The sequence below is a fragment of the Gracilinanus agilis genome, chromosome 1 (genome assembly GCF_016433145.1).
Source record: "Gracilinanus agilis isolate LMUSP501 chromosome 1, AgileGrace, whole genome shotgun sequence".
In the NCBI taxonomy this organism is placed as follows: domain Eukaryota; kingdom Metazoa; phylum Chordata; class Mammalia; order Didelphimorphia; family Didelphidae; genus Gracilinanus; species Gracilinanus agilis.
The window spans coordinates 86,368,006-86,383,366 of NC_058130.1; the positions used below are offsets into that span (position 1 = coordinate 86,368,006).

The 15,361-nt window shown below is 43.4% G+C and overlaps 1 protein-coding gene across 1 annotated transcript; it reads left to right on the forward strand.

Annotated features, from left to right (window-relative positions):
- Nucleotides 1-8,880: 8,880 nt before the first annotated feature.
- On the forward strand, nucleotides 8,881-15,361 carry TNNC1 (troponin C1, slow skeletal and cardiac type). Its single transcript, XM_044656918.1, has 6 exons — nucleotides 8,881-8,962; nucleotides 12,051-12,081; nucleotides 13,354-13,500; nucleotides 14,194-14,308; nucleotides 14,469-14,605; nucleotides 14,891-15,361. The coding sequence occupies exons 1-6, from the start codon at nucleotides 8,939-8,941 to the stop codon at nucleotides 14,920-14,922; spliced, it is 486 nt and encodes a 161-aa protein (XP_044512853.1). The 5' UTR covers nucleotides 8,881-8,938; the 3' UTR covers nucleotides 14,923-15,361.

The window sequence follows — 15,361 nt, forward strand, 5'->3', positions numbered from 1 at the left end:
AGGTAGTCTTGGATTCTAATTTCACCTCAGATACTTCCTAGCTGTGACCCTGGGCAAGTCACTTAACTCCAATTGCTTAGCCCTTACTACTCTTCTGCCTTGGAACCAATAATTAATACTGATTTTAAGGTAGAAAGTAAGTGTTTAAAAGAAAAAAAACAGGATATATAAAATTTGATCATCTGATTCCTAATTGAAGGAAACATTTCCAAGGGGGAGATTGAACAAGTGCAATTCCCTCAAATCAGAAAAAGAGGTATCCTACTTCCCCCAAATATCTGAAGCATATAAGTGATTGACCAGTATGGTGCTGTGGAGATTAAAATTAATATACCAAAATACTAAATATTATATTTATAAATATTTTATTAATAATAAACTAATAAAAGAGATTAACTAAAAGGTACTAACTAGCTTGCTCCCAGGAACCAAAGAGCAAGAGGGAGGAGTTAAAGCCAACCATAAAACAATAATGTGACCACGCAAACGTGAGGCACAGAGAGATTAAAGGGAATTTGGGGAAAACTAAGGGATTTATGGGGGATGCAGTCCAAGGTTCAAAATTTCCATTTATACAGTACCAATGATCAGATAAGACATATGAGTGCCTTGAGATATATACAACTGTGAGAAAATGCTTTGCATCAGTCTTGAGATTTGACTCAGTTTCTGGTCAGCACAACCTTAGTTAAGGATGTCAAAGCAGCAGATAGAGGTGGTCCAGCTTCCTGGTCATGCAGAGCTAGGTTCAAACAATACAATAAAGTTTTCCTACAAGACAAAAACTGGATTAGACCCACAATTAAATAGAAAGGGAACTGAGCTAGACAGAACTGAGGATAAGTGGACTGTGTATACTTTTGGTAATTAAATCTAAAAATGGGCAGGGTAGAGTTATTCCCATCTTCACAGCCAGAAAGGAATTGGCAATTGGAGCAGTGAACCAGATGCAGTAATTAATAAATATTAATATATTGATAATAATAATATTATATAATTATATTACACACATATAATTATATAATATAATGATAAATATTATATATAATTTTAAATGATAATGCTATATATTTTATATGTTATATATAAATTAGTATTTAACTACTAAATACACTATTCTATTATAATAGAATAGGATATATGATAATATATCTAATATATTATATATTAGAATATAAAATAGAATAGTATATTTAGTATGGTTTTTTATTGTTGTTGTTTTAGTGGTAGATTTAAGGAGTTCAAAGGAGGCTGGGGGTAACCAGTGAGAAGCAGATCCACGAGGACCAGTGGGACTGGGATAAGTTAGTAGCCCCTTTAGATTAGGGAATAAACTTTTACCTATCCTTAAACCCTTTACCTTATTAAACAGAGGTTTTGTTTTTATAACCTGTCTCCAAGCCATTCACTTGGTTTTATTAAGTAGGCCCAAATTAGTTACATTTCAGCTCACAACAACTCAACTTCAAAGGACAGCCAGCTGGCCCTTTGACAACAACAATAACAACAGAGACTGTAAGATACTGTGTCTAAATTATTCTTAACAGTCTGAACCCCAAGTATTGTTTCCTCAGAGCTGAATCTGAATTACTCAACTGATAACTTGAGACTACTTCCTGTTTATACTTTCTATATTTTGAATGTATAACTCTTTACCTGGGGCCTCTCTAGTAGAATACGAGCCCTTGGAGAACACCGACTGCATTTTTGTCATTTTGTGTCCTGTCCATGCTTAGTCTGGCACATAATAAGTACTTCATAAAGGCTAGTTGACTGACTGACTAATGGAAATAGAGAAAATCCCAATAACAATTCTAAACTGTAATTGTAATTAATAATTCAAAACTCAGAACTGTCACAAAAAAAGATAAGCTGAAAGTCCAGACTTCTTAACATGGTATTTAAGGCCCTTCTCCTCACCACTGGTTCCACCAGATCTGTTTCTCCTTTACACTGGACTCCTCACTGACTTCTCTGTCTCTCTCCCCTTGAGCCACGAAGAATATCTTTTGAACTAGTCAAATCTTACTTATCCTTCAAAGCCCAGCTCTAACTGCTCCTCCATGAAGACTTCTTCCCTAAATGCTGGCAATGATCTCTTCTTTAAATCACTAGAGAAGTAGGTCTTTGCCTCTATTATTCATATATCACACTCTACCTCATATAGTAGTTATCCCTTTGGCTGTGTATAGCCATCCCAATAGAGAATGGGTTTATTTCTCCGCTTGTAAGCTCCTTGAGAGAAGTGCCTAAGTTTGTGGAAGAAAGAAAGGAAGAAAGGAAGGAAGAAAGAAAGAAGTGAAAGAAAGAAAGAAAAAGAAGAAAGGAAGGAAGGAAGGAAGGAAGAAAGAAGTGAAAGAAAGAAAGAAAAAGAAGAAAGAAAGAAAGAAAGAAAGAAAAAGAAAAAGGAAGGAAAGGAAGGAAGAAAAAGAAGGAAGGAAAGGAAGGAAGGAAGGAAAGGAAGGAAAGAAGAAAAAGAAAGAAATTTTTATTGATATCCTTTGTCTTTCTATCACAGTTATTTTCTCATATTTCTGTCCCTTGAGACAAAAGGAATAGGAAGACAATTAAGTAAAGACATCTTATACAGAAACTACATCTGACAGTGTATACACTCTTATCTTACCATTCTGCCATGAAGGAGAGGAAGGGGAAAAGGGGGGTAACAAAGGTTTGATCTTCTGAGTATATCTGTTTATTAAGCAATGCATGCCAATTGCCCAAGGAATCAGGACCAAGCCCCTTCCTCAATTTAGGGCTAGACTCCATTAATCAAATAAGATCAATTAATTAAAAAGAAACAATATAACATTAGGTAATCTGATTTCTAATTGGACGAAAGCTTAGGGACTTTCCAAGCTAGGAGGAGGAGAGTGAACAAATGCAATTCCCTCAATTCAGAAAAAAAGGTGTCCCATTTTTCCTCAACTATCTGGAAACAATCAAAGGAACATGGAAACAATAACTGATTGATCAGTATGGAGCCAGTTTTCAGATAAGACATGTAGGTTGCTTAAATTGTACAATTATGAGAAAACTTCTTACATCAATCTTAGGATATGACTGTGTTTCTGGTCAACACAACCTAGATCCTAGGTGGAGAGTCTCTAAACCGAAGGTACAGATGTTCCCATTTCCCAGCCACAGGGCTAGGTTGGAACAATGCAGTAAAATTTTCTACCACTTCTCACATTTGAATATACTTGGACCAGGCCCATAACTGAGTACAAAGGGAACTAAAACTAACTCCAGAATTGTCATGAGATGAAATTAATGTGGTTTATTCAATTCTATAATGCAACATTTGGTGTCCTAATCCCCTCAATTTCTCACAGGAAGTAGTGGGCAGAAACAAAACTGACTTTTGAAGAGGGAAGGGGAAGGGAGGGAAGGGGGGTAAGAAAGATTAAACAGAAGAAAATAGGATGGAAAGAAATACAGTTAATAATCATAACTGTGAATTTGAATCAGCTAATCTAACTTATAAAACATAAGTGGATAACGTAGTGGATTAGAAACCAGAATCTAACTGTGCAGTAAAAGAGTAAAAAAACAGTAAAAGAGACACACTTGATACCAAAGACACAAAAAGAGTTAAACAAAAGGGCTGGGAGAGAATCTATTATGCTTCAGCTGAAGCATAAAAAAAAAAAAAAAAAAAAAAAAAAAAAAAGGCAGCAGCAATCAAGATAAAGCAAAAACAAAAATAGATCTAATTAGAAGAAGAATAATCAGGGAAACTACATTTTGCTAAAAGGTACCAAAGACAATGAAGTAAAATCAAAATTTCTACAGCAAATTTCTCTGATAAAGACTTCATTTCACAAATGAATAGAGAACTGCATCAAGTTTTTAAAAATAATAGCCATTCCCTAAACAATGGTCAAAGGATATGAAGTTTTCAGAAGAAATCAAAGCTATCTAGAATTGATTAGAGACATGCAAATTAGAACAGCTCTGAGGCGCTATTTCACACCTATTAGAAATGACAAATGCTGAGGGAATGAGAGAAAATAGGTAGATTAATGAACAGTTGGAGCAGTGAACCGTCCAACCATTCTGGAGAACAATTTGGAACGATGCCCAAGGGGCTATCAAACTGTGCAACTCTCTGACCCAGTAATACCACTACTCAGTCTATATTCCAAAGAGATCAAAGAAAAGGGGAAAGGACCTATATGTACAAAAATATTTATAGCAGCTCCTTTTGCAGTAACAAAGAATTGAAATTGGGGGGGGGGTGCTCATCAATTGGGAAATGGATCAACAAGTTATGGCATATGACTGATTGGAGTACAATTGTGCTATAAGAAATGACAAGTAGGATGGTTTCAGAAAAACATGATAATTCCTATATACGGCGATACAAAGAGCAGAACCAGATCATTATACACAGTAACAGCAATGTTATAATGACAATCAACAGTGAAAAAGTTGGCTACAATGATCTAACCAAAGGACTTATGGTGAAAAAAATGCTATCTACATCCAGAGAGTGAACTGATGAACTCTGAGTTCAAATTAAAGTATAATTTGTTCTATTCGTTTACTTATTTTTGCAATATGGTTAATGTGGAAATTGATTTTGCCTGATTTCACATGTATAATTGGTATACTATTGCTTGGGGGTGGGGGGAACAGCAGCTAGATGGCTCAGTGGATTAAGAGCCAGGCCTAGAGACAAGAGGTCCTGGGGTTCAGATCTGGTCTCAGATATTTCCTAGCTGTGTGACCCTGGGCAAGTCACTTAACCCCCATTGCCTAGCCCTTACTGCTTTTCTGTCCTAGAACCAATACACAGCATTAATTCTAAGATGGAAGGTAAGGATTTAAAAAATAAATATTATATTACTTGCTTTCTCAATAGGAGTGAGAAGGAGGGAGAGAATTTAGAACTCAGATTTTTAAAAGAATATTAAAAATAATCAATTTGAAAAATAGTATAGATTAAATTTTAAAATGTGCCTCACTCCCTTCCATCTAGGTGGTTATTAAACATTTAAGAGCTCACACTTGTATATATCAGATCTTTTTTTTTTCCCCTCTATCTTGAGACTCTATACCTACCAGTGGCCCAAAGGATATGAATAGTTCAGGTCCTTTTCTTGCAAAATGAAGACTGCATGTGGGAGTGAAATCAAGAGAAATGGTTGGACCTCTTCATAGCCATACTAGGAGTACATGAGTGTGCTTGTCTTCACACAGATGCTCCGGCTTCCAGACTAAGTCGTTCCCATCTTTTACCATCTTTGCCAAGTTGCCAAGTGAAATCTTGAAGTTGCTTTATTTTATATTCCTCCAACTACTAACGATTTGGAGTATATTTTCATATGGTCACTTCCTTTGTCTTGGGCACTATACCAGAGCTGGGTATACAAAGATAAAAACAGTGTAGGAGCTTATATTCTACTCAAGGGAATTCTTTGCATACCCAATGGGAGCATAAGGAAAAATAGGGAGAAAAGAATACTAACAGCTGGAGAGGAAGGTGGTGGGAGATCAAGGGAGTCATCATGGAAGAAGGCAAGGATTCTGAGAAGAGACATGAGAATTGGTTGTAACCCCAGAGCTGGTAAGCCCAGAGGAGTTAAATGATTTGCCCAAGGAAGTGCATTCCAGCATGAAGAATGGCTTGTGGGAATACACAGAGGCAGGTGGGGTGGAGCATTGGGTTTCAGGGTGCGTGGGAGCCACGCTGAAAAGGGCTTTAAAAGCCAAGCTAAGGAGTTCATAGTTTACCCTAAAGGCAGTAGGGAGCTGCTGAAGGTTTTTGGTTAGGGGAGTTTATGATCAGAGCTGTGCCTTAGGAAAATTCTTCTGGCTGCTGTACAAAGGATGGATTGAAAAAGGGGAGATGTGGAAGCAAGAGGGGCCCATTAGGAGGCTATTCCAATAGCCAAAAGATGATTGTGTTAATGGACAGACAAAAGGGATGTGAGAAAAACGAGGCTTAGCAGCTGATGGGAGAGAGAAGAGTCACGGGTGATTCTGAGATTAGAAATCTTGGCAACGGTGACTAAGAGATGATTGTGCCTTTAACAGAACGACAACCATCTTTTTTTTCAAAATCCCATATTGTCTGTCTTAGTAACAGCTCACCAAGACAGAAGGGCAAGGGCTAGGCAAAAGGGGTTTGTGACCTGTCCAAGATCACAGTGCTTTAGAAAATGTCTAAGTTCAGATTTGAACCCAGGACTGCCCAAAATCCATTGTGCCAGCTAGTTGCCCCTGTAGCCAATTTTTTAATCTCCCTCTTCTTTTCCCCCACCACTTCTCTCCTCCCTCCCTCTCTTTTCCACTGTATATATAGGTAGCCCTGTGGTTGGCCATGCTAAGGAGGGACAGCGATGGGGAAAACTCAGCTCCTGCCCCCTCCTCCTTACAATATTCTAACTCTGGAAAACATACAGTATTCCTTAGAATAGACTCTGTTTTTACTCATCAGTGTACATGTTGTCTCTTCCCCCTCCTTCCCTCCCACTGCAAACCCATGCTCCTTGAGGGCAGGGAGTGTTTTTTGGTTTTGTCATTGAACCCTGGCACTCCAGGTCTTGGACACAACAGACACTTTGCAAATGTCTTTCCAATTGATAAAAATTGAGAGAAGCTTGGAAATGTGAACCCAGGCGATCTAGAAAGTCAAGCAAGCATTTATTAAGCACCTACTGTGTGCCTAGCACTATGCTAAGCACTTAAAATCAAAAGAAAGACAAGGGGCAGCTGAGTGGCTCAGTGGATGGAGATCCAGGCCCAGAGATGGGAGGTTCTGGGTTCAAATGTGGCCTCAGACATGTCTTAGCTGTGTGACACTGAGCAAGTCACTTCACCCCCATTGCCTAGCCTTTACCACTCTCCTGCCTTAGAACCAATGCACATCATTGATTCTAAGACAGAAGGTAAGGGTTTAAGAAAAAAAAAAAAGACACAGTCCCTGGTCTCAGGGAGTTCATACTCTAAAGAGAGAAACAATGGGCAAATAACTATATACATAATAAATTGGAGATCATGGAGGAAAATAATTCCAGGCACGGGGGACAGCCAGTGAAAATGCCTTGGCTTGGGTATCAAGCACAAGGAACAGACTGTGTCCCTGGAGTAGGAAGAAAGGTCTAAGACTGGAAAGGTAGGAAAGAGCCAGAAATGACTAAGGACTTTGTTCTTTTTTTAAATTAAATTATTTAATGTTTTTAGTTACAGGTAGGAACAATTTTTGACAATTGTTTTCTGACATTTTAGAAGTCAGATTTTCTTCCTCCCTCCCCGAGGTGGTAAATAGTAGTGTGAAACAGATTCTATCTTTCATGCATTATATATTTCCATATTGCTCATGTGGTAATAGAAGACACATATCACACATATAATAAAAATCTATGAAGGACTTTAAAAGGCAAATTGAATTTTATATTTGATTCTGGAAGTAATAGAGAGCCCCTGGAGTTTATTGAATGGGAGGAGAAGTGTGTCATTGCCATACCCATTAACTAAGAGTGAGAGGGGCAGAGGTGAAGGAATTGTAATGAATACCTCACCACCAAGCATACATCTCAATTCAACAAATATGCATTAAGGACATCCTCTGGGCAAGAATGAGAAGATCTTAGACCAGATCAAGAAGGGATGGTAGAGACAAGTCAGTCCATCCAGTCCTCCCTCTTTTGCAGATGGGCAAATGGATGCCTTGTTATTATTTTTTTCTGGTTCTATAAAATGGTTTTTGGTAGTTTGATAGGTATGGCACTGAATAAATAAATCAATTTAGGTAGGATTGCCATTTTTATTATATTAGCTCAGTCCATGAGAGCAATGAATGTTTTTCCAGTCGTTTAGATCTAAATTTATTTGTGTGAAAAGTGTTTTATAATTGTGTTTGCATAATTCCTGCGTTTGTCTTGGCAAGTAGATTCCCAAGTATTTTATATTATCTAGAGCAATGATTCCCAAAGTGGGTGCCACTGTCCCCTGGTGGGTGCTGCAGCGATCCAGGGGGGCAGTGATGGCCACAGGTGCATTTATCTTTCCTATTAATTGCTATTAAAATGTTTTAAAATTAATCTCCAGTAATATTTTTTCTGGAAAGGGGGCGGTAGGCCAAAAAAGTTTGGGAACCACTGGTCTAGAGTGATTTTATTTTATTTTTTTTTCTGAGTACATTTTATTTTATTTTATTTATTTTAGGTTTATTTGGAATATTTTCCCACAGTTACATGTTTCATATTCTTTCCCTCCCCTCAAAATCCCCCTAACTCCCCTTAGCCGATGCACAATTCCACTGGGTTTTACATATATCATTGATCAAGGCCTAATTCCATATTATTGATAGTTGGACTAGAGTTATCGTTTAGTGCCTACATCCCCAATAATATCCCCAACAGCCCATGCGTTCAAGCAGTTGTTTTTCTTCTGTGTTTCTCCTCCCATAGTTAGAGTGATTTTAAATGAGTTTCTCTTTCTAACTCTTGCTGCTGGACTTTGAAACAGATGCCTTCGGAGTGGGAAGGGACTTGCCCAGAGTCCCATAAACAGTAAGAAGGCGAGGGGAGATGAGAAGCCAGATTCCCTAACTGAAGGGCTCTTCCCACTATGACCTGCAGACTCTAGGTCCACTGCCTTTCTCTGCCTTCCTTCTCCCTGCCCTGGCCCTCTATCTAGAAAGGGGATAGGTGTGAGTCGATAAAGTTCCCAGTGACTCATAAGCCCATGAAGGGAGAGTGGCAGAGGGGAAGGTCCCATTCAGCACCCCGCACCCCCACCCCCAGGCCAGAAGGCTTCCCTGCATCTCCCCACCCCCTTCCTAACTGGAGAGAGAGGAATGCTGATTGACAGACCGGGTGCTATATAGCCCAGGGCAGGATAACCCAGCCTCAGACAAGTACCCTGCTGTGTGTGAGCTGCCACTCCCTTTCTCCCACAGAGGAGCCACAATCATCGTCATCTCACCATGGATGATATCTATAAGGCAGCGGTGAGTGATTGCTGAGCATCTCTAGAGGCCACAGGCTTTCCTTCCCCGACACATCCCCCACCCCACATTCCATCCCATCCCTAAGGCTGTGCTATCTTAACCTGGGAGGGTGGGCAATCTACTCAGTGGCCACTTTTCCTAGAGAGAGAGCATCCTCAGCCCTCCTAGACAGCGGTTCCCGGGGCTCCTTCCTAGGAAGAGGTTCAGCTGATTGGGGAGACTTTGCGTCCAGTTCAGAGAGGAAGCCCTTCCCCTGGGACCACTGCCATAGTTTGGGTGGGGGGTGGAGGCTCAGCTCTAACATCAGTGCCTAGGAATGAGCAAGCACACACTTACTGGTGTCCACCCTTGGGACATTCAGGTCCCGAGGTGCCCTGGAGCCAGCATAGGAAAGAGCTTTGGGCTGGAGTCTGCAATTTACTAGTTTTGTGATTTGGGGCAAAATGCTTCACCTTTCTGGATCTCCTCAGTTTTCTCTTCTGTAAAACAGAGAGAAGAATCAGATGACCTCAAAGGGTCGTTTCTGGCTCTAACTCTTCTGATCCTACCAATGTAGCCTCTGGTCTGGAGCTCCTCAGCAGCAGAGCTTCAGGACACCCCAATTATCTCTTCCTTTTGCTGATCTGAGCCCCTGCACCTGTGCCATAACTCCTAAGGAGATGCCCTGTATTCTAGAGGGGGACCCTATTGCCACACACTTTCCTGGGGGAAAGCAAGCTGTCTGCAGTGTTGGCAAGGCTGTAGGGGCTAAGGAAGGGATGAAAAGGCAAGGATGTGATAGTGGGAAAGAGAAGATGGGGGCAGGGAGGAGATGAAGGGGCAGGGATGAATGGAGGCGAAAGAAGGTAGACCAGGAAGCAGGGCGGAGAGAAAACAAAGGAGCAGGAAAGATATGTGAAATTCCACTTTTGCTACTTTACCCAGATGACCTTGGGCAAGTCACTGAACTTTCTGAGTCTCGAGAGTTTTCATCAGAAGGGGCTAGACTAGAGAGCCTGTTCTAAATCTTAGGGTCCTAGGTGCATGGAGGGCAAGTGGATAGGAAGGTAAAGAGGGACCCAGAGAAGGAACCTGGAAGATAATGGAAGTAAGGAGGAGGGCTTAGCATCTGAGAAGACAGAGACTGGGCAGGAGAAGGGAGAAGGGAAGGAGAAGGACTGAGCTTAAGGGGCAGGAACAAGATATAAAACTGTCTGAGGAGATGCCTAACCATTACACAGCACTGAATTCTTTTAGCTGACATCAGGACCTGAATATATAGTTTCTCCTGGTCTCTGTCTCTTTCTCCCTTTCTTTTACATATACTTTTCTTCTCTCTCCAACAACCCTGTTCATCCCACCTTGTTTTTCTCTCTGGGTGTCTCTGTCTCTGTCTCTGCCTTTCTCTGTCTCTCTGTCTCTGTCTCTGTCTCTCTATCTCCCCGCCCCCCTTCTCTCCCTTTCTCCTCCATTTCTCCCTCCCTTCTTCCCTCTGTCTCTCTTCCTTTCTCTCTGTCTATCTGTCTGTCGGTCTGTCTATCTTTCTTTTTCTCTCCCTCTCTCCCTCCCTCTCTCTCTTTCTCTCCTCCCCTCCCATCTCTCCTCCTTTCTGTCTTCTCTCTTCCCTTTCATTGTTTTCTCCTTCTCTTTTCCCGTGACTCAATTTTTCTCTCAGCCTCTGTTTCTTTTTCTCCTTTGTGTCTCATGCTCATTCCATCTCTCTCACACACATTCCTTTCCCTTCTCACCCTTGAAATGCCTCCCTTCTACATAACAGTGGGAGAGGAGGCAGGCTGAGGGGACTGTGAAGGGGAGACAGGAGAAACATGAGCTTTGAGGCCAAGAAAGGGGTCCCTTGAGTGGATGGGTAGGTTGGGTGGGGATTTCTTTTATGCCTCTGCTTGTAGACCATCAAAAGGAGTGGGAGCATCTTGGTCTGGAGTTGGTTTGGGGGTCAGATTATGGGGAACAGGAGGGAGTTCCATAAATAGGAAGACTGGAGGCCAATGAGAAGAGAACTGAGAGAAGTGAAGTCCCCAGGTCCCTGCCCTCATAGGATGGTCTTGAAGGGGTCAAGGTGTCCCAGATTTAGTGAATAGGGAGATGTAGGGACAGAAGGCCCAAGGACACAGGGGCTCTTTTAGGCCTTAAATGCCATTCTCAACTCCTGTTAGGGGAATAGGAGGAGGGAGCTGGACCTTCCTTCTATGACTTCCCTGGTTCTCCTAGGCACAGCTGGAAGCAGTACCTCTGGGAACCCCAAACTATCCCTTACCCTCTCCCTCTGTCTCCTTTGAGGGTACAATAAAAAGACCTCGCAGTTTACCTGGCCCAGTTTGGAATGCTGCTAGGGTCCTTCAGGACATCTCAGCTCCAGCCAGGGCAGAGGATCCTGGGATGGGGAGAAGGGCACAGCGCTTGCTGCCCCTGCCCTATTAAAGGCTCTCCCCTCTGTCCACAGTGACCATCCCTGCTGAGACATGGCCCCAGAGCAAACTCCCGGGGTCACTCCAGGCTGGATGGAAGGGTCTTTAGGGTATCAGGGAAAGGGGAGCCAGTCCCTTCCACCCCATGCCCATAAAAGGCTCCAGGGGCCTCTGAGCTAATTTTGGCCCTGTAGGCGCCACTGAGACAAGTGTGCAGATAACAGTCCTTCCTCACATGCCAGAGCCCCTAGCTTCAGGAAACAATCACCAGGTTTAGCTTTGTCCACTGTTAAAAATAGTCTCCGTCACTACCCCCAGGCTTTGGTTTCAGGCTGGTGGGGGGTGGGGGGGGAGGGAGCCTCCAGCCCCTGACCAGGCTGGGCTCTGCTACTAGAGAGGATCCGGTTTTATTGTCCCCACAATAAGAGGTCGGGCAGCTGCCTGGCGGGTGGAAGAAGGCAGGTGGGGGCAGGGGTGGGGAGAGGGTGGCTTGGATTTCACTAGGACATGGCCTGGCTGGGAGGGCAGGGGGCCAGAGGACTATTGTTACTCCTCCACTGTCTGGGTTGGGCTAAGAGGGGTGACCTTGGTTAAAGGACCTCCCTCTGCAAGGCTTGACCCATGGGGGAGGGGGGAGATGGCCAGAAGGTCTCTGTTCATTCTCAGCTCCCCTTGTTCCCCAGGTAGAGCAACTGACAGAAGAACAGAAAAATGGTGAGTTTGGGGCCCCCTTCCCCGCTCCCCCTACTGCCTGGGACACCAGTCCAAGGGCCAGGTTCTGTTAAGTGAGAAAAGGCGTGATGCCCAAAAGCTCCTCAGGATTCAGTCATGTTTTTAAATGAAGTTCGATTGGATTGGTCACAACAGCAGCTAGACACACTCAACATACAATAACATATAGACTTAGTATGAATTTGGACTGGGGACCCTTTTCAATAACTCCAAGGTACCCTCGTCAATCATTCAATCGACAATTAATAGTTACTAAAAGCTAAGCACCTGATAGTCGTTCGGTTGTGTCGGACTCTTCAGGACCCTGTTTGGGGTTTTCTGGGCAGAGATACTGGAGTGGTTTGCCATTTTCTTCTCCAGCTCATTGGACACATGAGGAAACTGAGGCAAACAGGATCACACAACTAATAAATGTCTGAGGCCGGATTTGAACTCACGTCTTCCTGACTCCAGGCCTGGTACCCTTTCCAAGAACCACCTAACTGCCAGGCACTTTGTAATCACATAATAAACCATCTCTGTCCCCAACAAGCTTAATATATTTTCTTGGGTACAAAATGCATACTCAGAAATTACAAGGGGATGAGGGGAGAAGGAGAAGGGAGGATAAAGAAAGGCCTCAAGGCAGGAGGGTAGCATTTGAGCTCAACTTTGAGGTGAGGAGGGAGTGAATTCCAGGCATGGGGGTACAGCCTGTGGCAAGGTGTGGAGATGAGAGAAGAAAGGCCATGTGTGAGAAATAGAAAAATGGTCCATTTGGATTGTCCAGAGAATGTGTAAAGGAGATTAATATATTCTATAATTGGGATAATATCATATCATAACATATTAGTAATGAATACATTATAAACTTAATATATAATAAGGTGGATCAGCTGAAGGGTCTACCAGTTGGGGACCACTGAACTCTAAACTATCTCTAAGGTCCTAAATCCTATTATTCTGGGAGGAGAGGAATAGCACTTGTGGATCATAAAAGCCTGGAAGGATGTGGGAAGGAATGGGGAAAGGATGATGAAGGCTTTCCCTCAGAGGTGAAGAAAGTGGACATAAAAGAGCTCTGGCCTTGGAGGCAAGAGACATGAGTCTGAGTCCAAGTTCTGTCACTAGGTGGGTGACCTTGGGACTCTGTTTTCCTCTCCAACTATGAGGTTGGTGGACTCTCTGCCCCAAAGGATTTTTCTAGATGGAATACGTTGTGATTCTGTGAAACCATCCCTTGCTCTCCTACCCAATCTCACCTCCACTCCACAGAGTTCAAGGCTGCCTTTGACATCTTCGTTTTGGGTGCTGAAGATGGCTGCATCAGCACCAAGGAGCTGGGCAAGGTGATGCGGATGTTGGGCCAGAACCCCACTCCGGAGGAGCTGCAGGAGATGATTGACGAGGTGGATGAAGATGGTAAGTCCCTTCCCCATCCCCTGGGCCTCCCTTTGAAGGGAGAAGGTTAGATGAGGATAATGGGGCTTCCCTTCCAGATTACTCTGTTGGGTGAGAGGGGAGGTGGGATAATTGGAAGTTCTATCCTCATATTCTATCATCCCCTGATGGCTACAGAGCCCTTTAACTCCTGTGTGGCCCCAACATGAGGCTGTTTGAATGAGCGGCCCAGGAATTAAGAAAGGGAAGAGAATTAAGAAATTGGAAGGCCAATGATGTGAATTAAGCAGTAATGGTGGGAAGAATGCTGGGAGTCAAAAAGCCTTGAGAGGTTCAAATATTGGTTCTGTCCTTGACTTCCTAAATAAAGATCAGCCAAATTCTAATTCTTTTGGGGTTTTCCTGCCTGTAAAATGAAAGTTGTTGTCAGAGGACTTGGGTTCAAATCTTGATTCTTCTTTTGGGCAATTCAATTCCTTTCTTTGGGACTCAATTTCTCCAACTAAAAATAGGGGCAGTAGACTCAATAAGTTCCCTGCCTATCCTTACATGATAGAACTATAAGACCTTAAGGCTGATGGTTCAAGAGTTCAGGCTTCTTTTAACCTCTCCTCTGTTAAAAGACCCATTTTCCAAGGATCCCAGCTCTGGCTCCCATGTCACCAAGGAAGGGCTCATTGGGCAGTTCTCTCAGGGTGACCTCCCATACTTTAGGCAGTGGCACAGTGGATTTTGATGAGTTCCTGGTCATGATGGTTCGATGTATGAAGGACGACAGCAAAGGGAAATCAGAGGAGGAGCTGTCAGACCTCTTCCGAATGTTTGACAAGTGAGTGTGTGTGTGCTCAGGCTGAAGCATGGCTGGGGCTCTCCAGGGCTTCCCACCTTTACCTCTTTGGCTAGAGGGGAAGAGAGTCTCTGGGAAGGCGGGGAGGTGGATAAGGAGGCGACCATCCCTAAGTGTGCTTCACCCTTCTCCTGTGATAAAGGAACGCAGATGGTTACATTGACTTGGAGGAGTTAAAGATGATGCTGCAGGCTACAGGGGAGACCATCACTGAGGATGACATCGAGGAGCTCATGAAGGATGGGGATAAGAACAATGATGGCAGGATTGATTATGATGGTGAGGAGGGGCAGGGCCCACGTGGTGGTGTGTTTCAAAAGGGAACCATCCCAACCATGAATCCCAGGGATCATTTTCAAACCAGGATTTCCTCTAACTCCAAATTGTCCCCATTCCCTCAGCCCCAACCCTGCACTGCCCAAGAAGCCCTGAGGGGTCTGGCGAGAATGCCAGGCCTCCTGGAAGACTCCCCATCTCCAACCTCCAGAATCCCGTTACCCCTACCTTCTTCCCTGACTGACTCTCTCTAACCCAATATCCATTTTTTCCCCTCTTTCTGGGCAGAGTTCTTGGAATTCATGAAGGGGGTGGAATAGAGAAGACACTGACAGAGCCATGCACATGCACCCTTCCCTTGCTTTTCTCCCCTCCCCCATCTGGCCTGGTACCTGGCACACCCTGAGCACAAGGTCAGTGGCCAGGCCAGCCAGAGGAACTGTGGGATAGTGGGCTCTCCATGGTGCTGTCCAGGAATGGAGAAACCAACAGGCAGTACCTACCAGCCTTGGGCACCTCTTCTCTATGCCTATGCCCTTGGGGATATGCTGCCTGCCACTCTGAACTTTACAATGACTGGAGCCACTGAGCCACAGAGCCCAAAGCTGTAGTTGCACTGAAATCTCTTCCTTCTCCTTCCCCATCCCTGCTGTCTCTCCTTTCCCAAGCTTGGAGAATGTCCCTTCTTGGATGAGTGAGATTCCTGGAATAATGCAAATAAAGTGGTTTTCCAGGAGGCCTGGCATCCTCACCAGGGCA